General features: G+C 39.7%; 1 protein-coding gene across 2 annotated transcripts in view; it reads left to right on the forward strand.

Annotated features, from left to right (window-relative positions):
- The window catches only part of ADGRL4 (adhesion G protein-coupled receptor L4), a 78,408-nt gene that overhangs the window by 18,000 nt on the left and 35,715 nt on the right, over positions 1-24,693 (forward strand). For both annotated transcript variants that reach the window (XM_009669036.2, XM_009669042.2), the window contains exon 3: positions 22,838-22,990. In XM_009669036.2, coding sequence (XP_009667331.1) covers positions 22,838-22,990 — 153 coding nt within the window. The remainder of the gene's footprint in view (positions 1-22,837; positions 22,991-24,693) is intronic.

The raw sequence follows: 24,693 nt of genomic DNA on the forward strand, positions 1-24,693 counted from the left end.
TGCTGTTTGTCATGACTCATTATCCTTTGTTTACACTCCTTCAGCCAGTTTTCAGTCCACATGACAGCACTCTTATCCAAGACATTATAAATTATTTTTCTAATAAGATTTTGTGAGCCACTGTATCAAATGCTACACCAAAGCCCAGATATATTGCAGCCACTCCGTTTCTTCCACCCGCTAACCCAGAAACTATTGAAGAAGCAAAAGAAGCAATTACATTTGTCTGGCATGATGTATTCTTTGAAAATACAAACTATTTATTGGTCATGGTTCCCCTGTTGTTTGAGATGATTTTTACGCTCATAATTTTTATTCTATTATTTTAAAGGAGATTGATAACAGTCATACCAGGAGATAACTGCAGGTTCACTTTCCCTGTCTTTCCCCCTTTCTTTGAAGACTTCCAGCAATTGCTGAGATTCACGCCTGGGATTTTAAGGCAAGAGGGGCAAAATACTCCAGCTGCATACTCTTCAACACAGAGGAGTAACACATGAGGAGTACTGAGAGAACGTGTGAGGAGAGATGATACTAACATTAATCTAGGCATAGAAGTCAGTGAGGAGGGACAGAAAGGCATGACTATTAATAGGAGGGGGAGGAGGATTGTTATGATGATCTGAGATGATGAACCTGAGAAGAAAGGAACAGAGGAAGTCAAAGATAGCCTCAAAGATAGCCTCAAGAGTTCAGATGACGGAGAACCATGGAGCTGCCAGCTATAGGTGAGCATCCGTAATTTGTCATTCACTTAGTGATTTCTTTGTCCGTTGCTGTTCAGAACAAGAGCCATGTCATTTTCTTTTTCCTCATAATTCTTGTGCTACTGCTTGCTTGAGGGCATGTCACTTGGGGCTTTGGAAAACAATGTTAAAAAATTTCAGTTTCTCCTTAGAGATTCAGATGTAGGCTTTTGTGTGTGTGTGTGTGTGTGTGTGTGTGCACTGTGCATTTTGTATCTGCAGTTCATCTCATCTCATGCCATCTGGGCCATGTGGAACATTGGGGAAGGGAGTTTTTGCTCTTGCAGTGCCATATTTGGGACCTGTCCCCTACTCAAAACTGAGATACAGAGACAGAACTTGCACTGGCTCTAACCAGGAGCTGTGCTTGCCTGAGAACTGCAGGATCACACTGAGGATCAAATCCTCTTTGTGGAGGGATTACATTTCCTGCCAAATATGTGACATGGTTCAGTTTCAAGTACATACAGAACAAATCTGTGACAAGACAGATGTTTAACAGTGGCTTAGTATCCAGGACTGTCATGGGAGACAGCTCTCAGCACCTGATCTAGCAAGATCATCTGGTCAGAGTCTGCATGGGCCTTGGGATCCATCCAGTAAAAATTTATATATGCTTCTGTAGTGTGGGATAGTAATGTTAAATTACATTGGGACATGACACCTGAGTAGCCACTTTTAAAGAAACTGGTTTTCCTTTCTGCCAGATCTTGTCAGTGCTCTCCAGATCTTCACCGTCTTCTTTGTATCTCCTACCCACGCTTTTTGGTCTTCAAAATATATTTCAAAATATATTAATCAAAGAGATAACAGGTTTCATTTTTGCATGTCACTAAGGATTCCCCCGTGAAAACAATGCTACTGAAAATATGTGATGGCAGGCTTGTAAGGATTGTGTGGACGCTTTGTACATATTACAAAAACCTCGGTCCAGCTCCTGGAAGAAAACAACATAAATGGACTGGGGAGATTCCTGTTTCCTGCAGCATTCACAGCACATGGCACGCAGTGTACTTCCTGTGCCGAAGACAGGCCGAGGGGCAAACGCTGTTGCTCCCACCCTGCCATCTGGCTGCCAGTGCAATTAATGTCCTTGGACAAGTCACTTAGGAAACTAGGTAGTTATGTAACGTTGAGATCTTTCCTTGTGCCTTTTTTATCAAAAAAAAAAGATCAACCAAAGAAACAAAAAACCCTCATGACAGTAAGTTTTAAACCAGATATGATGGCATTAAAGGTTGTGCACCCGCCTTCCTCCTCTGGAATTAAAGAATGTTTAAAGCCGACCAACTTGGGATATATCAGCATAACTATATAATCCCAGGATCCAGCCCATACTTCAGGATCTCATGGATTGGAATAATGCTGTCATGAATACAATAGTGCAGGATAAAGGGTTGTTTATGATTCCTTTTCTCAGCAGATTAGCTATGTACATCTTGTAACACAGGTTCGCTCTGTGGAATATCAAGCACTGCAAGAGACCTGTTGGAAAATAAATTACATTATCCAGCCAAAGCAATATCAGCAATGTCTCAGAGTCTACACTATCTTAATGTTGATTTGAAACCATATATCCATATTACCTTTTTATGCCTAGTAAAGCAACATGATGGAGCCTTTCTTTTGCCAAAGCTGTATTATCCCATTTCTCTGAGTTAGGTAAACTGTAATGTGTCTGCTTTACAGATGGGTAAACTTAGCATAAAGAGAGGGAAGCCATTGTTTTTAGTCAAGAACGCCTAGATGTAAGCACTGTCATCTATATTGGCTGTCCATAGTGGCAGTGGCTCCGAAAATGAGTCTTTTTCCATTCATTTCAATGACAAATGATTTTATTTTAAACAATTCTTGGATAAAATGCATTAGCCATCCCTAGGGCAGGAACCTGAAATCAAGACTCCCACGTGAAGACGCTACCTGCCTGGCTAGAGAAATGTGCTCATGGGCTCAGGGCAATTGAATTGTTTTTTCCAAGCAGAGAAGGATCGGAGTACATTTCTGCTCTCAGATTGCCTGTCGTTGGGTGAGTGGGTGCTTTGCAGGACGGGGGGAGAGCAGGTTCATTTCTAACTGCCTTGAAACTCTCTCATGCTAAAACATTGCTTGTGAAAAGGATGTGGCCACTACCTCCTTCTCTTCTTCCTTTTCTTCTTTCTACGTTTGAATATCAGTGGCAGTAGCTGTGGCTGCGTTAAGTGCTGAGCAAGTTCCCACAGATGTGTGTTAGGCAATTTATGCTTACAGCATCCCATCCCTTTGGGAAATAGCTCCCAGTTGAATTTAGGCATCACTAAGAAATATGGACTGAGCTGCTTATCAGTGGCAGGACTGAGGCTTTCCCAAGCATACCAAGGAGCAAAGCACAGGCAGTTGTCAGAGTTCCACTTTTGGTCCCAAAAGCCTTTTGTGAAGTTGGGACTAAGGAAGTGGCCACAGAGCAAGGAATTAAATGAGTACCCCAGTCACTAGCCAGTCCTTTCTAGCCTGCATTTCAATAAATATTATATAAATTATAGTATAGTAGGTATATAAAATACAACCTGTAACATGGAATATTAGACCTGCCTGGGGTTTCAGCCTGCATATTACGGCATAGCCAACATACTGTCTCCATCATTTTAATAACATTTATAGAGCAGGTGCTTGTTGCACTTAATGCTGCTATCTTTTTTCTTTCCTTATGTGATTGGCCGTGATGACAGTTGCATTGTTTCATTCTGAGTATTTAAGGCTATTAAGAAGCAGTTTTATGCAGTCGTCTAGTAGAGGTATTTTCAGAGAGGCCCAAAGTGTATAGGGAGGCACCCCCTTTTGCAGAGCATATTTTTAAATAAATATAGAACATGTTCCATGTTAATCTGTGGAAAATCTATGGACAAGATCACCAGCTGTGATAAACTGCTAAAGCTTAATTTAGTTAGATGTAGTTATGCCCTTATATTCCAGATGGAGATCAAGGCCAACATCTTACAATTCCGAAGATTTCAAAGATGCAGAGCATTTCTAAGATTTCTAAGATCATTGAAAGATATGTTTTGCATTTCAAAGATAAAATACAGAAACCAATATGTCATTAAAACATTTAATTTTCTTCCAAGTTTGAGAGTAAATTGACAAGAGATCAGCAATTGGCAGGAGAACAAATGAAACATATTGAAAGAGCCAATTTGCTAGTATCGAGGGAGGCAGATGTGTCAGTTTTACATTTACTGAAGCAAAGTCATGGTTGCTGGTTTTCCCCTCCTCCTTTTAAAACATATTTCATTACCTAAAGGTATAATTATTAGATAATTGAATAATCCTTTATAAATGACCAAGAAGCGTTCTGTTCATTGAAGAGCCCCTCTCATCACCACACTGTGATTCTGGCAAATGCAGTTCATTTGTGAAAGTTTCTGATTTTTCCCAGAACTTGTCACACCTGACACACACCAGATTTCAATTGCAGTGGAATAGTTTCCTGGGCCCCAGTACTCCACATAGCAATTTGTTACCTCTTTCTTGAACCAGTGATTAAAAGGGAAGGAAAGGGAAAGAGGACTAAGATTTCTGCTGACAGCCTGCTTCAGGAGACAGGCAGACATCATGGCAATAAGCAGCTGAAGGGGGTGGGGGGACAGGCAAGGATAAGTGCTTCTATGTCTTTAAACAAAGCTAGCAAGGTGGGAACCTTACATTGTTGTTTTCTTTGTGGACTAAGTAAGCAGACATGAGCTAAATCTGTCAATAGGTGTTAGCCAGAACTGCGAGTCAGAAGTGTTGCGGCAGCTGTCATTTGGAGGAACCTATACAGATACTGAAATGAGTAATTCTTTGCCTTTGACCTTCCAGTTACTATCTGCCAGTCTCTAGTCTCTTTCTTGTTAGTTTATAATGTGTCAAAGTCTTGTGAGGAGAATTTTAAAAATGCATTAGCAAAATGAGGTGGTACAACTATGTAATTATTCTCTTTTGTTAGCTTTCAGGAGGTCTGTTATATCTTATATCCAGGTTGTATAAGCAAATGAGAAGGCCAGAAAATCTTATGTGAGAAGTAGTGTGGTACCTCTGGATTTGCAGAACCTCTATTGCTGGGGCCTGTACACTTCTGCATAGGCTCTTATGCCTGTACACACACACACACATACAGGTGCATACCTGTCACTTTCTTTTGTTAAAGGGAATAGACTTTCTCTGCTGCTAAGAGTTTGATGCTTGCCTTTTTTTTTTGTTTGTTTGTTTGTTTGTTTGTGTATGTTCTGAGTGTTGGTGTAGTTCATGTGGTTTCAGGAGTTAAAGATTTAAGAAAGAAATTAAGTATTGCAAAACCATCTCACATACTGAAGGCATTTCTAAAGCGCTGAGCCCTGCAGCCTTGAGGTGCCTATTGATGGATAAAAATAACTCCACTCAAAATAGGGTAGACTAGCAGATGCTTTCCCCATCCCACCCCAATTCTTATATTAAGTTCTATGCTAGAGAGTCTCTTCTCCATCATCCCTGCCCCCCACACCACTCCCCTTTTGGGAAATATTCTAGTGAAGAATTTGGTCTGCTTTGCAGAGAGGTATGTTCCTCACTGGGTTACTGCAGGGTGGGCAACTATTGACCAGGCTGGGATACCTCCCCTTCAGTCTTTCAGACCATCTGCAGTGCCAGGCAATGGGAAGAGCAGCCCAGGCCTTAGAAAGAAGTGTGCAGAATACATGTAACTCCTCCTGAGTCTCAAAAGGATGTTCAATATTAAATCTCCTGAGTCTGTGCTGGAGTTCCCCTTTTAGCTCTGTCTCTTTGCAGAACGCAAGGTAGCTTTCTCAGGTTCACAACTTATTCTTGCACCATCCTTCTCTCAACAGAAAAACATTTTGGAGAGCAGGCCTTGAAAGGAAGTTTCAGATTGTTCCATTTTTTTAGGAGTCAGTGTTTGGTTTACAGTGACACTTAGAAGACCTAAATAAGATCAGTGTGCCAAATTGCTATATAAGTGCATGTGACCTTTAGGAGTTAGGGTTTGTTTGTTTAAATCAAAATAAACAAGGCAGAAGGAAGGATTTTTACAGGTGGGAACTGAAACAAAGGTATGTTAAATGATTCTTTAGAACTCCCTTGACAGTCTGTAGCAAAATCAGTAAACGAACATAAGGCTTGTGGCTCACAAGGGTGCTGTGCAGCCACCAGCTGGGGAGGTGCTCCACTGTTTGTGGTGGAGCACAGATGGAGGTGGAAAACCAGGAATGGAAACTCCTATGTAAAGGAAGGAGCAGGCTCTGCCTGGAGAAGAGCAGTACAGAGCTGGGAAAAGGGGGCAGTAGCCACCTCTTGTATCTGGGAATTGGCAGTACAGGAGGTTCGTTAGAGCAGAAGCATTAGATTCTTTATCAACCTAACTGCCTGCCAGCTTTCCAGAGGTATATCATATGCATAGCATTGCAGGGATGAACAATCAGAAGCCTGTGTTTGCCTGCCCAGTTTATACTTGCCTATTCTACCTCTTGTTATCAGAGGCAGCCTCTTGCCAGTAGCCACCAAGGAAGAGATTTCCTGCTCAGCTAACAATCTCTAATTGTGCAGCTCCCATTATCATGCCAACATTGTCGATCATCAGAAATCAGTGTAATAGAGTGCTGCTGAGATAAAAGGTGTGGGTGTATTTGTCATGCGGTCCATTGGAGAGTCCATAGCCCTTCCCTATAGTTAGTATAGATGGGAAGTGTTCAGTTGCAGCTGGCAAATGTTGAATTATTAAATTGTGTCTACAGCACTTCATATAATTATTGCTTGAGTGATAGTATGGTGCGATAAGCCCAGGGTCATCAAGCAAACTTATCCACCTTCGGAGTTTGGTTAACAGGCTTGCTGTTTTAGAATTCAAGAAAAGTGTACTCTGTCAGGAAGGATTTAAGTAGAAAATTAAATGGGTTTGCATATTGCTCTGCCTGACAGATTTTTGTTAGCCTTCAAGGTCTGCGTGATCGAACCAAGCATGTGGAAGTAAGATACATATTTGAGTGCTATAATAGTTGTAGTTATTGTGGAGAAGCCTTAAATATAAGCAGTTACCCCAAAATGTGATTTTAATCTACTAAATGTTTTGTGGCCTAATAATAATGTATGTGGAGGCAGGAGAATAGGGATGGCTGAAATTACTTTTGGGTGGCTTCTCAATTTGCTTTCCATTCAGAGGAAACTCACTTTCTGGTGATCTTTTCCCTCAGGGAAACAAATGTAGAGAAGAAAGATGACTCTGCAGTTATATCTTGACTAGGAATAACCGCAGCAGAAGCTCTGTTTATTTTGCCCATCTTCTGATAAAATACAATTACTACATTACTTGCTTCTTCTTGTGAGATGTTTCTAGACAGTGTTATTGTTAAGGAACATAAGCTGCCACTGCAGCCATTCTTTAAATATGCAATTGAAACAGCTCCACTATGATGACAGAAAACATCAAAGCAACAAAACACACTATTTTATCTGATGAGGGTAAAAATATCTCAGCTAATAAAATGGCTGTCATCGCTGCCCATTGTATAGATAAGGAAGCTGAGGACATCTGGATGCCCTTTGTTGGCACGCCAAGTCACAATTATCCTCTGACAGAGCCCTTCTAGGCTATGATTGATGAAACTTTTGGGGGGAAAAAAGCCCTTAAATAAGGGAATTTCATTGGATTTCATGGACACTGCTCACAGAATGGTTGGTTAAAAACATTTTAAGTAGAGCTAGGAAAACATGGCCTCATTTAATCTGCCTGGGATGTCCTTGCCACATTCACTTATTTGCATTGTAGGTTGGATGTAAACAACTTTAACTCTGAAGTTTTTGTATTGACCTCTTCTGGCATCTAGATCAAAGTACTGTCTGCAATAAAATAAGACCATCAATACTTCAGTGGCTTGTTAGAGTAGGGTATGTTTAAACATAAAATAACACAACACTGTGCCTTTGGCTAAAACAGGCACCAAATGAAGTTCTGAAGAAACCCACTGCCCCACAAGAAAGCCATCGTTATCTTGCAGTTTGATGGCTTAAAAGTGGACCTGCTTTGAATGTTTTTTTGTTCTTCTTTCCTGGGACTTGCAAGGCGACTCTCTCACTTGCCTCTTACAGATGTAACCTGAATGTCAACAGTCAAGAGGAAAGGGATGTTAAGACAGTTTATTCAGATTCCTGGATGGATTTGAAGACTGAGAAAGCCCTCCTCTGAACAATAGTCAGCCTCTGTAAGAGATATCAACCTCTCAAAAGCATAAGGTTACCCCTTTCATGATGTTGTGTCCTGTTGTCCCATCCCTGACGTGCCTTTCCCCCTGGCTCCAGCTGTGCCCTATCCCAGATCTTTCAGCAGGTCTTTGGAGGAGATCCTGGTGGTTGACTTTACAGTGCCTAATTTGAAGGCATGGCAGCTGGAGTAAGAATTTAAGTTCTAATCCAATGTTTTGATATGTAACAGCCTGACCATTTGAAAATAAGTGTCCTTTGAAGACTACTTTTCTCTGTGCATAGTATGTATTTACATTTGGGATACAAACCTACTCTACTTTGAAAAAACAAGACAAATTTTTAGTAATGTTAACTATAATATGAAGATCACAACAAATCTGAGCAAAGAAAATCTTTCCTAACAAACTATTCTGGGATCTGCAATATCTTAAGTGATCTGGGACTTTCAGAGCAAAACTAAGGATATCCTATAGAACTGCCTGTGCTGGTACATTCAGAGACAGGAGAGAAGGACAAAAGGCAATGATACTTTTTTAATGAACAAAACATTTGATACATGATGTAATAGCTTCCCTTCATTAAAAATAAAAGAACAGAATCTTTACTATTGCTTTTGCTAAACCAATTTCTTGCCCAACACTTTCAAAATAGAAGCTTGCAGTACTTTTCCACATATCCAATAAACAGCCCAATTTTCAGGAGTACTGAACATCCTATTGAAATCTACCCAGTGCTTCTGGAAGTTCAGTCAATTTGATAATCAAGACACTTTCCAAAGTGCTTGAATTTAGATGTAGGCACTTTGAGATCGTTTATTTTAATAAATATAGCTTCACTTTGGTTTTGAGGATGATGGACGAGGGTGGATCAGGGAAGGTCTAGCATTGCCAAAGGAGAGCTTTTGCAGTTGAGTGTGAACCTGGACTATGGCTTGGAATAATCGTGGTAAGGCCTTCTGTTCCACCTTGCTTGCTGACATGTCCCAAGTGTGTCAGTCTGTAGCGATCTGCTATGCTTTGTGCTGCTTTATGCAGTATCGTCTGGCAGTACTCCTTTCCTGTGGCTTCTGTCATGTTTGCATGTGAATTCCACCTCTCGTTTTAACCAGGGGCAGCAGGATTTTCTCTGCATTTCATAACTGGGGCTCTATTTCTTAGTGTCTGCGGAGATGATACAGTGCAATGCTAGACAAGGCAGGGAGAGCAGCAGAAAGCTGTGTGGCTAGGTAGCACAGTGCTGCAACCAGGCTAATCACCACTGTGCTTAATTTAGCCTGGCTAGTGAAGAGGAAATAAGGCAGTGTTACTGCTTCCAATATGACCTGCCTTTGAGCTCTGCACAGCTCTCGGGTGTGGTGTACCGACATATCTCCAGTTGCCAAAGGATACGCAGCTTTTATATAGTTTATCTATACCCTCCCACCTGTTAGTAGTCCAAGCCATAAAACGCATGTAATAACACCTTATGTGGCAGGTTGTATTACGATGGGTAAACTTAAGTGTTTTCAGTTCTGACTTGTGCCAGGTTTCAGCATTTTTCCCTGTTATAAGTATTACATCTGTCCAACCAGTAGATTCTTTTAAAATAGAAGCAACTCTCTTATTTTTGCTGACTATAAAAGCAGTGTTTCGCATCTTTGGGCTAAGAAAGTCCTTAGCCCCTGCATCCAAGAGTAAACATCCTCAGTAAAAAATGACGAGCTTATGCAGAAAACGTTGATCATGAACGGAATATTTGAAACTAGTATGCAATAACTATTAAAAAACAGAGATGTTGGTGTAGGCAGCAAGGTAGAGTCACTTTAGTATGAATTAGGTTGCTATAAACTATCCTTACATTCAGAATTTGCTGAAGACTTGCATGGGTTCACTCATTCTACCACTTGGGAGTAAAGCTTTCTGGATTGTAAACATTAAGAAGAAAGGTCCAAGAGCTAACAAGACCATTTGGTATGAGGAGAACACAGGCTTATCACTTCAAAGCTGTAAGACTCGGGAGAGAAGGATGAAAGAGGAAATTTGGTTTTTACAGCAGCCTGGTTTTGGAAGAGGTTGCACGAGGAAGGAGGAATGCTGTATAGTTTTCAAATAAACAAATTCCACTAAGATAATATTGGGCTATTCCACAGGAAAATGACTGCAAGAAGTCCCAAATCTGCAGGCCTTTAATAGAGCTTGAGCAGTGCTGTAGACCTGGCTCTCCTGATCTTTATAACCCATAATTCCACTCACATCACTCTATTTAGCTGTAATTCACATCAGAAGATGAGAAATGGAAGTTATATATTTTCATAGTGACTTTTGTTATCAGAAATGTACTGCTGGGGTCAGTCTCTAAGAACATGATTGTCAGTAACTGTTAGGATATTTTCATCGTGTAGTTAAATACTTGCAGCATTGACAGTAGCTGGAAATACTTAGTGGTTATTGTTGTAGAAGTCATTAGTCTAGCTGAAGTAACACTGGCATGTTTTCCCTTTGGGTAGAATTCCTCAGTCTAATTGTCTCCTCCTTGCCAGACCATATTTAATATCTTCAGGTTTGGAGCCTGGACATTTTCCAGTAATTAATGGCTTTTCTCAGTTATAGATTGAAATGATTTCCTTTTGTGAATTAGTCTATTATCCAGTAGTGAAGCTATTGAATTCCAGAGCATTTAAATAGGATAACTTACAAGCAGAGATAATATAAAAAACAGTTTGTCACCAGGTCATGTAAAAGCTATGTGAGTCACTGTAGAAGATGTGTAGTTCACATGTAATTTGATCACAAGTAATTTGACAAGAAGAATGAAACAGGTATTGAAAATGTAAAATATGAATGTCCACTCTCTATTGGAGTTATTTTCTTTTAATAAGCTAGCCTTGATATTAACCTAGACAGAGCAATATAGGTCCATGCATCTCATAGACTTGTATTAGGTCACCTCATCTAACCTCCTAAGTAGTACTGGCAATCAAATTTCATCAAGCTGCTCTTGTCCGTAGCACTATAACTTGAATTTTACAAAAGTACATCATGAACTCGGTCTCTGATGCACAGAGTAGACTCCTTCAAGTACTTTGTCCACTCAGAGCATAATTAGTCTGTGGTTTCAGAAATCAATGAGTACTGCTCCACAATGGAAAAAATAACTTCTCCTGTAGTCACTGTTTTATGGCCTTCCATATTATTTGAGCTATTGGTTCTTTCAAAGCAATTTTACCACATCTTTTATTGTATTCTTCTTTTTAAATCTAAAATGAAACATAATACAGATCTCAAAGCTAAAAGTAAGAAATGCTTTTAATACTACTTCAGATGTGTTACAGCAAATTATTTTTGAAAAGAAAAAATTCATCAAAGATAACATACAGTGACACCTGTACTTCTTAATGTACCATCTATTTTTAGGCAGCAAATTCAAAAATGTCTAGAAGTCGTTTCAGTTAAACACTGAACGCAGTTGTCATTACTATATATGGATTTGTCTTTCTTGCCCAAATAGAGGCTTCCTACTAAAGCTCTTAAATCATTTTATGTAATGATTCAGCAAAATATTTTTGGTGGAGTTCAGTTTTTCTTTTCACTTCCAAAAACACAGCTAAAGTAGTAAATGTAAACTGACATAGTTTTTTGCCTTCTGAAGGCCAGGAAGGTAGTCTTGTCACACAGGACGTGGGAATTCATGTTCCTTCTGACTTGCAGCCTTACATTTCGTCTGCCATTGGGTGGGGCCGTGTATTGCGGAGAGCAATAAAGACCTCCAAGTGATGGCCCATGTGCAACTGGCTGTAGGGGGCATCCATCAAGGTGTCATTTGACATTAAGCATGGAGAGAGTGATCCTGATATGTTTATAATTCTTTTTAGATGCATTTAACTTGTGCTGGATGCAGTTCAGATTGGTCCCAAGATTTGGTGCGTGATAGCGTATAAGCTCTTTGCAGCTAGTGGTGAAAAAGGGGGGCCTCTAAAGGGACCCTAAAGGGTCCTTTCCTCTAAAGGGACCAGTTTGAAGTTTCTGCTAAAATATGGAAGAGAGAGTTTGGATTTAGACTAATACCAGAATATGTCCTACCAAGCTTATGTATTTCAGTTCACAAAGTTCTGCATATGAAATTTTTAGAAATGAGTATTGGAAATAACAAGAACTGGGTGCATTAGATGCTGAATGCCAGTTCTGAGTCTGACTTTTCCTAAATACTATTGAAGACTTGCTACTGGTGTTTGGTGGTATAGAAGAGGATATGTGTATATAGCAAAAACCATAGCATTTATGTAAATTGAAGGAAGGGTTCAATAACATAATTAGGATTTCATTCTCGTATATTCTGGTACATCTTCCTTCATAATGCTGGCATAGAATCAGCACTATAGTAAACAGAAAATGCAATGGAAAGTATGTGAGGAAATTATGACAGATGTTGTCTGATGATAGTTTTTTAAAAAGCAAAAAACATTGTTCTAGTTCCCGTGGTGAAGTGGAACTTTTATTTGGACTGCATATTTGGTTCGGCAGGGGGATTTGTTGTCCACAGTGAACCCTTCTCAGTAGGGGACCACTGTGGCGCTCACTTCCCTGTAAGCGAAAGTAGTCTCTGATTGTGAAAATATGCTGTTTTACTTTTCAGTTAAAAGATGAGTTTTAGTGAAATCAAGTGAGTTGGCAACAAAAATGGAAACTGAATTGAGAATAACTTATTCAGTAACAGGGGAGTTCCTTAAACCCTTCTGCTGGTAGCACTGAGGAAAACACTGACACCTGTACAGTGCTGCTGGCATTTCAAATCCAGCAATATTCCAATTCAGCTGCACTTCACCTTAATTCAATGTTTTCAGTGGAGGCAAATCAAGAAACTGGTGCGTCTCAGTCGCATTCTGTCTAATCCTCGAGTAGTAAGTTTGACACAGGATGCCTGCCAGGATGTTGAGGCTGGGTCTTAGAAACTAGATCTGTGTCGGGTGAGAAAAGGAGCAATGTGATTTTAATTCTTTGCTTGTGTTCTTTGCAAGGTTTCTCTCCATGAGTCTGTTTCTGTAAAAGCAGCAGTTCATGGAAGCCACTCCTTTGACATCGATGAGTTTGAGGTCAGGCGCCATTAAAGAAACAGACTTTTCACACATGTAAGCAAAACATGAGTATGTTGTTGCTCTCCTGCCTCAGAAGTCTATGCAGAAGCAAGCCTGCTATTTCAAAGCCTACCACAAGGAGGAGTGACAGAGCAGGTCAGCTGAGGCAAACCTCTTTCTTCAAAAGCAGGTAGAAATGGTCCTGAACTTGGCCTCTAGTTCAAACACACCTGTCTCCCAACTCAAGGGAAGAATTAAGCACTTGGATCTTAATTTCTGGCTCCCAGCTCCCAATTGGGATAGGAACCATTTCAAACAAAATGACAGTCAGTGCCTCCAGTTAAGCATACCCCTAGCTTTGTGTATCTAAACAGGTCCTCTATAAACGTTTACGGAGCTGCATGTTCTCGTTCGTGTTTGTCACCGCACACAGTCTGTGTAGTGAACTTGCATGCCTCCCAGTATCGCTGGCATTAAATATTTGAAACTGTCTTTTGTGCTCTAATGGACAGCTCCTGTAGATCAGTGACAAGCCTCCACAGGCACCTTAGCACTTCCAGTCCCAGCTCCCTGGCACAGCAGAAACTCCGTGTTTCCATTGCCACGTGGCATTTAAGACCACCCCAGGACCATTCCAGGATTTAGTCCTGTATGAGTAAAAGATTAGTCCGTATCCTAACACAGAACAGTTATTCTTGATCAAAGCCAGTGCTGCATGTTTCTCATGCGTTAGATAAAGCTCATTAGATAATGCTTAACATTCATCTGCCTGATTCAAGCTGTGTTGTCTCTCACCCCCTTTTTCACATCTTGCTTACCCATACCATGATGGCACCACAATGGTTTGCATGTATAAGCCATAATGTGATGATGCATTTCCTGGCTGTGTTGTTCAGAGTTTGAATAAATATCTTTCTCTTTTGTTTTGAAACTTGAGAGAGTGTTGCCTGATTTTTTTTCTCCTCTCCTTTAATCAAACTGTTTATTAAGCTGTTTTCCCTCACTCTTATCTCTTGCTTGAGACCAAAATATTTGGATCTGAGTGGTGACGTCTCACTTGTTCACATCCTGTCAGATGTGAACCTTGGGTTGTTTGAGTTCATTATATGGCTAACCGGAAGCTGCATGTGACTTGAGCTGTAAATGGGATTATTGTTTTATCCCCTCCTATTCAGTGTCTGTAGTCCTGTTTTCCAGATAATTTATCTGGTCATCAGTCCTTGTATCCAAAGTCAGGCTGAGCATTCAAACAGTTCCAGTCAGACTGGATTTTTTCTATTTTGCTTGTGACTCCTCACTGCCTCTGACAATTACAGTCCCTGTTCTTTAGCGTTGCACTCTAACAGCTCATCAAGCCAGGTGCTCAGCTGGTGTGAATTAATGTCAAGTTCCTGGGGAGAAGGTGTGAAGGGAAGCCTGGAGCACTCCAGGTGCAAGGAGGTCATGGTCTGCTTCCCCTAAGAGTGAATGGCAGCTCCTGGTCTCTTGTGCCCAGCTGTGATGTTCTGGGCTGTGCTCTTCACCCACCACCTGACAAGTGTCCGGAGACCCGTCTTATCCAGTTCAGCAGGGGATGCCTGATCGGCTCTGGCTTTTCCTCTGTAACAGGAGGAGTAAATCTTCATGGCATCTTGCTTACAGCATTTCCTCTCATGGTCCAGTCTGGGAAGGGGGTGTCACCAAGACAGCAAGTAATTAATTATAGGTTTGCACACCCAACCAGCGTGGGTGTTGCTGCTGTCCTCACGCTGCATGTAGACTCCTGGCTTCTGCAAAAACAAGCGGGAGTCAGTGCTGGGGAAAGAGTAGGACAGGGCCTCTCAGCAGCTATTCCCCTTTCCTCTGTTTTCCCAAATTTGAGCACCCTATTCCTTTTTGTTCTCAAGTTTCTGCAGATACTGGGCTGGGTAAGTGCTTTGTTTCTGGGCAAGCAGTAGCATTTTTAAAGATTCTTTTATTCTTACTCTATTCTTCACATACAACTGGTCAGAAATTATAGATTTTCTTTTTTTGATACTACATAAGCATTGAAAAGGCAGCTTGTTCTATGTGGCTAAACAAATGACAATCTCATTATTGGTGCTTACCCAATAATAGATGTTTGTCACGTTTAATTTGTAATGTCTGAAAATTCTAGGAAGAGATGAGGGAAGCGGTTTGGATAATATAGCAACTCCTCCAAACGCAGTCCAATCTCCAAACAAACTCAGTCTATATGTTTTGAATATGTAGGAACATGTCTTTCCTTCTCCTTCTTTTATAGACTGTTCTGCCCTCTTCCTTAAACTGGAACTATTGGAATTTTTTTTTTTTTTGGTAAGACCCTTTAGTTAAACCAGAGACACAAGAACTGCTGATCTCAAATCATCTCTATGTATTCACATAGCCTATGAAGAATGTGAGAGAAAATATATTTTTGCTGATCCGAGGACTTTTAGGAGTCCAGCTAGGCTGCAGAGCCCTCAAGTTCAAACCAGTTAAAAGCTCCTGGCAAGATGTAAAAATATCCAGAGAAGGTTTTGCAAAGGGCTCTTACAAGGAGATAGAGAGTTATGAAAATCTAGCAGGACAGAGCCTTCAGTGGCAAGATTTCCTACGCAGCAACTGCATGATCCCCTGCCCTGGCATAGGACAAAGACAAATCGGGCCCGTTATGAAAGCAATTCATATTTAAATGAGATTTCCAGCCCAGTTCTGCAGTCTCAAGTGTTTTATATAAGCATCTGCTCTTTCATGCTGATTTAGACCAAACTTGAATGCTGAATCTTTGGAGAATCATAAACAAATTGTATTAAATTACCATTAATGGAAACACATTGCAAGGAAGGAAAGGCAAAGTTGTTAATGGTATTGCTGTTCTTAACTCAGGCTGTTATGGCTGTAGAGTCACAGTCCTGCAGCACAAAAGTAATGTATGTAAGATCGCCCACTGTTCTGAGACCTCCAGACAAGTTAAGCACAGCAGGGTGAGTAGCACTGGAATTTGTTTTACAGGAAGCCTTTCATTTCCTTGCTTTTTGAGGGGTTAAGTGAGGCACTTCAAGTACAGTTCTCCCATGGGGGTTACACTAGGGAAGGGTAGTTTTCGTTTCCTCCAGAGGCTCCATAGCAGCTTTGGCAGCAGAGGCTGCTGTCAAAAGAGAACAGCCGGATGCAATGAATCAGTGTATTCCCCAGCCACTCTGGCTACATTTCCTTCCTACCCAGTGTTGTCCACTTTTCAGACTACTGAGGCTGATACTGGTCCCCAGCCCTGTGCTGCCACTGCTGTTCTTTTGATGGACAGGTGTGCCCCAGAGGCCTCCAACCTTGGTTTCAAAAGGCCTGGATCAGGGCAAAATTGACTGTTACTGTTTTAATTGCTGCCTTTTATGGCATCTGGGGAATACACTGAACAGAACAAGTTACAAATATATTCTCCTATACAGTAATCGCCTCAGTATGAGTTGTTTATGGTCCTTAATAACATTGAGCATGCATTAAACTTATAAAAATCACTGCTATGCTTGTTCAGATGTGGCTTTGGGAAAACTCAGGCTGTCAAACTCCAGCTCTAGTCAGGGGTCCTTAATTCATTAAAATCTTTCTCCAAAATGTCATGGTGTCAAAAGAGTTCACCTGGAACAGCCAAGTTTTGGCTGCCCTGGAAAACTTGCTGCCTATCTGGCCAGCCTGGCCTGGGTATCCAGGACAGAGCCTGTCCACAAAGCATGTATAGATCATTTTGTGCTGGGAAACAGGACTGTGGTCTCCACCTGAGAGGCAGGAGGTTGAAAGTTCTCAGTGCTCTGTCTGTAGTTAAGGCCCTACTAGAAAGCCTTGGGAGATGTAGGGCTAGCTGGAAGATCTTGAGCTAAGAATTTGGGGAATTCTAGCTGCTCTGCAGAGCAACCTGGACGTCTCACACTGAGCCTCCAGGCTGTGTGGCTCCAGGGCAGGCTTTGCAGGCTTTGGCATGCTCCCTAGCAGCCAGGTCCTGCAGCTGCTGATTGTCCTGCCGCGCAAGTTGCCTCAGGCTGGCTGTCTCCAATGACCAAACTCCAGATCCAGCACTCTTAGTTTTTCCCTCATGTCACCTTTGCACTTAGTAAAGGTCATCAGCCTGACTGCTATCCATTTAGTTCAATGCATGCCGGTGAGCCCAGAACATATTTTATAATACGAGGTTTCACTTCTACAAAAAACTTATTCAGTGAGGAATAACACCCAAATTACTCTGTTTAATTTAGGTGATTGCAGCCTATCCTATTTGTTTGTTATTTGAGGTGAAGGGAAAAATTTTTTACTTCAGAATTCATAAAATATATATATATAAATATATATATATAGTGCTTCTGTGTGATTGTGAGTTAATATGACAGGTTTCACCCCCAAACTAACTCTTCATGTTGCATATCATTGTATCATGACAGAGTCTATTGTAGAGATGGGCTTAATGCAATGGAAATCCTTCAAGGTAAGGCAGTTGTTTTGCTAAATCCATTGCCATAAAAAGTTTCCCATATGGCATTTTTTTCATGTAAAACATGAAAACAGTATCACAAAATAAATCCTACATCTAAAATTGATAATTCAAAGAGTTCTGTAATGCTTCTGTCATAATAATAATGAATGATGTCATCTTGTAACTGTAGGTGTCCCAGAGTTTTCCTATCAGAGATTATAATTCAATATCCACCTAATATTATAACAGGATATATGATAAGGAAAAAGTTGCATTTTTGGAAAGCATATGGAATATGGTGGAAGAAACTTGGTCTATACTTTTTTTTTCTCTTACCAGATTCTTCTGTTTTCCAATAGCATCATGGTCCCAAAATCCACAGATTATTCTTTTGAGCTACATCTTGCATTTCATATATGACTTAAAATTTCTTTAAAAAAGAATGTTCTTTTTACAAAAATGTTTTATATCGATGCTAAACAAAATTGAAACAGATTTTATTTCATAGTGAACAATGTTACCCAATGTAAAAAAAATGTTTATGCAAACACAGGACCCAATTCATGGTCCTCTGTGGTTGGAGAAGACTACATTAATGTTTGAATTTCTGAGTCAGGTTGCTCAATTCTAAACCAAAATTCTCTTCCCAGATGAATGAACACATGCAGTTTTAAGAGAGAAATACTACCCTGTCAATTCAAAAACCAGTATGAAAAGCAGTACATCAGCCCTTCAGATGTTTTTGTTTTAGAATGTCCTTATACATTTTCTAGAAACTACCAAAGAAATGGTTATATGCAATTAATAACTGATTTTGTCTCACCATAAATGCGTTTATGCACAGCAAAATACATAGTAGGTTGCATTTTCAAGGTAAGGATGGAGAATCAGTTTAATTTACACCTGTATCAAGTAAACATACTACCATATTCACATGCAGCCACCAACATATCCCCATATCCACCTTTCTTCGGGCTATTTAATGCAGATTTCCTATGACAGTATTCATAAGTTTCCTCCCATGATTTTTAATGATAAGATTTTTAGGGCAAATCAGATAGGGCCATTTTAAAAAAGAGAGAGTTTTTAAGACAAATCAGCTATTCAGCAGATGTCTATCAAGTAGATGTGAATGCAACATTACCATTTAGGCACAATAATTAACCTTGTCGTTTGGCCAGTCTCGTTTCTAAAAGTCTCTGAATTTTTCATCAGTAACTGAAAAAAGAAGAAAAGTTTAAAGGTGTGTGCATTTCTGAAATACTGCCTGCCGTGTTCAATGGGCATCTCTGCCAGCAGTGAATGCACGTACCATAATTAAATTGGGTAGCAGCAAAGCAGCAAAGATTATACACTTGCTGTCATTTACACTATCCTCTCTGTATCTGTGGAAAAACATTTGATACAAAATTTCCCATCTTTAAATCCTGATTTTTTTTTCCTGACTCCCCTTAAACCACAAATCCAATAATATTATAAATTATGTGAGAAGCTGGAAAATATCTTTAAACCCCTGGGCTTCACACTTGAATTTTTCTTCATGCAACAGTTCAAGGTGTTGACTATATAAAGAACTTTAAAATATTTTTGTCATCATTATTAACCTCGTAAAATATTTTTACAAGTGAAGCCAGGCAAATTATTTAAGCGCATCTAGTCAAAGTATATAGAGAACTTTTTTTCTCAAAAACTTGTTCCTCACTTGCCTTTCTCACTAACCCAGTAGTTTTCCATAATGGACACCACCCTGGGCCTATTCATGCCAGTGACTTTTATGCCATTAATTTCAATAGGAGAAGGATATGATCCAGTAAGTTATACCCTGATATGGTCTTCTCAGTATTATATTAAACCATGGGAACAGTGAAATGAAAGTTCTTTATGAATTTAACTGTTTAAAATATCCATTCTTGTATTTGCTATGTAAGTTAATACTTCTCTTCTTAAATGTTCTGGAGGTCTTTCAAATTATTATACTGTGCATCTTTGACAGTACAGTTAGTGTCTGGGAATAATATACCATAGTAAACATATGCTGAATTTAATTTTCTGTTGTTTTAAGCACCATATCATCAGTATTGTGAAATGGGGTACAATTTCTGCCATTTTTGAGTGTGATGCAATTTACACTCACTTTATACATTTCCATATTTCTTAATTTAAAAGGGGCTGTTTTCTTTATTGCATTTGTCTAGATATCCTAAATGGGATAATTTGAACATATCTTCTGTTTCTAGCACTGTGCCTAATTGTTGCTCTTGTACAATGAACATATTAGCTATAAAATAGAGAAAAAGCCCTTAACATGACAAGAAACAGTGATCCGTAGTTTTTAATGAGAGCACTGCAGAATGAACCATTGCGTTTCCCCCTTAAAAATGCTAATCCTGCCCAATTCTTTGGTTTCGAGCCAGTGAAGCGGTTAAGCAAGTGCTTAACTTTTTTTACTATATGCAGATTCATCCCTGTGTTTTATCTGGTGCACATGCATAATTGCTGTTCTTGTCTCTATTCCACTTCTTCCACCTATACTATTTAGGATTGAAAAACAACTTACAAAAGACCCCAAGTCAGTGCTTGGTGGAACGGACTAACCAAATATTTTGTTACTTGTTATGTGTAGGCTACATTTGAACAAAAGTCAGTGAGAGAAGTTCCTGCAGTCCGTCTGGTGCATGCAGTCTCAAATTTCTTGCTGATTTAGCCCGTCAGGCCAGGTGACTGAAAACAAGCTAGTCTTGTGAGCTAGCTATAAAAGACATTTGTTTCCTCTCAGAAAAGGAAAGGGAGTCAGAAAACTTTCCTATAGGTTCTCAGAGAAGGCAAGCCTTCTAAGATAATGTAGTCACCATTAAAAACTTTATAGACACCCTAAATGTGTGTAAAACCAACAGTAACCCAGTAAAGTTAATTGGGCAAAACTAAAGATTTTATTAATGATCACCACATGAGTCATTTTAATAATGTTTATGAATGCTTTGGGCCACCTGAGAATGGTAATAATTCTGGATTTTGAGGACTGCAATTCTTATATTTGAGCTCCTAGAAAACAAACCAAAAGCAAGAATTTTGGTTTTCTACTTGCATAAGCCTGTAGCTTTTATCTCCTCAGCTGTTATTGAATGAAGTCCTGCAGTGTCATTCCGTTTCTGATCTTCCATGGCTTCTATTCCATGTGCTTTCCAAAGTCAGTGCATATTGTTTTCTAGGAACTGCAATACTTTCCCAAGACCAAGATAGCAGCTAACACAAGATAGTCCAGTCTTTTTCTTGATGAATTTCCTAGAGGAAATTGGGATTGCAATACGGTCAAACACACAAAAAATGACATTCAGTCAAATGGAACTCACTGCAAGGATCTGCAAAATGTTCTGGGGCCTGGTCCCTCGACTGCCACCTGCTAGACAGGATTGGTCATTTTCCTGGGCTCATCTTCTCGACTTGGATTCCTGTCACTTCCCCCTGCCCCCATCCATGATTTCACTGAAGTTAATCTGGGTTTTCCTTGGCATTCTCTAAGTAAGATCCAAATCATACACCTTCTCCACTGTTTTCTCATGAAAACCAAAGCTGTAAAAATAAATATTGTTGGCATGTGTGGGCAAAGTGCTTTCACACTTGGATCCTCTTAAATTATATTCAGTTTTAGTTATAATCAGTGTAATCCATTTGATACTGTTGACCTAAATTCCCCTGAGAAAAATTGCAATTCTGAATTGATATTTGCATCTCTGAGTCAACAGAGTAACATGCAAAAACACATCAGATGTATAATCTTGACAAATGCACTGTGCCAGAATTATTCTGGGGTCAACGGTAGGTTATACTGCAGAAATGTACTCCTGCTATACTTTACAGCTCTTGGTGTATTTTATTTTTACCAGTTCCTTAACTCACGTGACATTATAGTTATCTATATCCTGTCTCTGCAAACACCTTATGAGAACACTGGCCATCGGGAAGCAGAAGCACCTTTCTGAAACTCATCCATGGACATCTTCTGAAATCATATTTCTTCTCCCTGTCATGCTTCTTAATTGTTCGTCTTTTGCGATAAATTGTTATATCTCTCCCTGTTAGAATTCTTTCCTGTCATTTATCATGTCCTGAGTACCTTCTGCTGAAGAACAAGAATAAAATCCCAGTAGGCTTCAGGAAGCCTTTAACACCCTTCCCTTCTCAGAATAAAGAAAATAAAGACCTCTGCTCAGAAAATGTCTTCTTGTTTGGGAGAGTTTTGTTAGTTGATTTGTTTGCTTCAGAGTCTCGGGGTGCTTTGGGAACAGATGGGCTATTGGAAAGATCGAAGTATCAGTATCATGAATGTTATTCTCAGTCTAATAAGTAAAGTTTCTGGATAAGGCAGCTTTTGAATTTTTTCTCAAGTTTGGTCATAATTATTTAATAGACTTGCAGGGATCTTGGAAGATTCTAGAGAGAAAACAATTTTATTGACTCATTGCAGAAGATTGACTATACAGTATAATGCATGAAATCATGATTTCATTTGACCTTTCATCAAACTACCTAGATCCTCACTCTCCCAGTAAGAGCAGATGGAGAGACCCTACAGAGAGAAAGTAATGTTAAAACTTGCATGCATAGCTCCTTCTTTCTTCTGTCACTGGAGACATGGGATTAGCCCTGTGAAATAGATCTTGTAACTTTGTAGGTACAAAATTGATCACTCACACAGCAATCTATGAGAGGTAAAGATCAAGCCATGAATCTTGCTCATCTGTTTGTTGTCATTAGTTATCCCTTAAGAAGAAAGGATATAAGAAAAACAGTAATATGTTTGAAGATTCAGGTCAGATAGCAGGACAAACTGTCTAACAGTGTCCTGCTGGGAATGCTTAGAAATGCCACAGGAGATCTTCAAGAACAGGCTAGATAAATATCTGTCAGTTTAGCTATATTGATCCTGCTTTAGTATTGGGAAATGAAATAGGTGACTTTTTGATGTCCCTCTGGGCCCTATTTTCTATGATTCTGAATTCCCAGCTGTGTCCTCAGGGCTAGTCTCTATCTGTAGATTTGTGAAGACCGGGTAGGTACCAAAAAGATTACCAAATACAAGCATAACAAAACATAGATATGACTTGATCCCTTCTTCCAAATGAATATCACGTTACATCATCCATATCGGTATCATGTCGGTTTTCTTCTGGTGTGTTGACTCGTGCAGAAGGAGGGCAAAGGAGTGCTGCTGAACACCTGATTACTTCCCTGTCAAAGGGAAACTTGTGTGCGCAAATACTGAGAGTGTTAGCTCAGCATTCTAAACTCACAGAAATAAAAAAATGCTCAAGGCCAAATTAAGCTTTTACTTCATTGTTTTCTTCAATTGGCAAATGTAAATATATTTCTCCATAATTTATGTATTGACAGATGATAATGAATGTGAAAATGCTACTCAGCCTTGTGGAGAGAATGCCAACTGCACAAACACTGTGGGAAGTTATTTCTGCATGTGTGCCCCTGGTTTCAAATCCAGCAACGGTCAACAAAGTTTTGTGCCTAATGATGGAACCTCGTGTGTGGGTAAGTTATTAATGTCTGGCAACTAGCTTTAAATTGTCACTCTTATTGCTTCTATTAATTATAGCAATCTAGTAAGCTACATTCAGATTTGTGAAGTTTGGAGTCTGGATATGAAATTCCTGTCTGGTGAAATTCCAGACTGGTATAGATTTAATATTCCAGTTCAGGTCTACGTTTCTCACTGATAACACTGCAGCTGCCATTGATTTCAGTAATGAAATCTTAATAATGAAGCAATACACGTGGCATGAATCTTTGTGCCACATGCAATAGTATTAATCCACATCACTGTTTTAGACAATGAATATATAGTTAAGTTAAAACAGTAACCCCCAATCCACCCATGTATGCCACTGTTTCCCTGAACTATGAGCAAGGTGGTCATATTCTCAAAACAAAGAGGAATGACAAAGAGGCATTCAGGTGGTTCTGGAACAGCAAAATCCACACATTTGACCTACTGTGCTCCAAATATCTTTTGATTGGGGGCTTTGGTTTGGATATTTTTTGTAATTCTTTAAGTTTGATCAAAAGCAATGAGCAAGGTCAGCAGCCTTCCTACCTTCTGTGCCATCCATTAGGTTCTGTTCCCATTGCAGTTGGATGGATCATGTTCAAGATTACAGGGGAGGAAAAGTTATTGGGGAAAATATTATTTCTGAACAACCATGCAAGCCTTCAGGATTTTATTTCAATGGAAGAACTGTAACTATTTCTCTTTTCTCAAACCCCTGGTAATTTTTTTCTGTATGTTGCAATAGTCCTCAGGGAATGGGAAAATGAGAAATAAATCTATTGCCCTTTACACCTTTGTGCTGACTGTGTCTCATTCTAGATATGTTTCCTGTGAGCTTGTGAGTGCTGACAACCTCTCTTCTTACTGCTCTTAATATCAGCAGAATGGCTGCATATTAAGCCAGAAAATGATCTAATCAACATTTCTTGCCCATTGCTCACATCCATCTAAAAGAGCTCTGCTTTACCCAGCTGCTATGAATCGTTCTTAAATTAGCTGGGATTGAGACTGTTAGCACACTGAGCTGTAAATATTCTCATGGTTCTCATCCAAGCTTTGATTTTTACCAGTTATGACATTTTCTCAGTTTCAGAAGTTTTGTCTTCAAAGTTATTTCTCTGACCGTTCCTTGAGTCACTTTAGCTTTTTACCATTAGCTTGCTAATCTCTTATATTTCCCTCTTTCCTCTATTGGACAGATTGGTTCATTTTTATCCTCTGCTGGGGGTTAGTTCATCACTTCTCCTTTTTTGGCAAGTTTTTATGGGAGGACCGGAGGGCTTCCAAAAGTCACACTGACCAAAAAAAAAAAAAAAAAAACTACCTGTGGGCCCTTCTTCTCATTGAACATGTGTTTACATGTTCTCATCTCATTAAACCTTTTCTCATTAGACGTTACTTTACCAAGCAAAGTCCTAAAGACAACCTTTTGATCTACAATTAATCTTCCACTTTATCTGCCAGATAACCGTAACAGAATATTTTGTACTCAGTGGATCTGTTGCTACAGGTAGATGATACGACTTTTACATGGGCATCTGCTAGTAGTATATTCAAGTTGTGCTATACACAACTGAAGCAAACACCAAAGCTTCCATGATAATCATAGTGGAAGGTACCCTGTACAAATCAGAGGACAGAACTACCAAGCAGGCATCCCACACAAGTTTATAGGTCCCAATTTTTT

The sequence above is a fragment of the Struthio camelus genome, chromosome 8 (genome assembly GCF_040807025.1).
Source record: "Struthio camelus isolate bStrCam1 chromosome 8, bStrCam1.hap1, whole genome shotgun sequence".
Taxonomy (NCBI): Eukaryota; Metazoa; Chordata; class Aves; order Struthioniformes; family Struthionidae; genus Struthio; species Struthio camelus.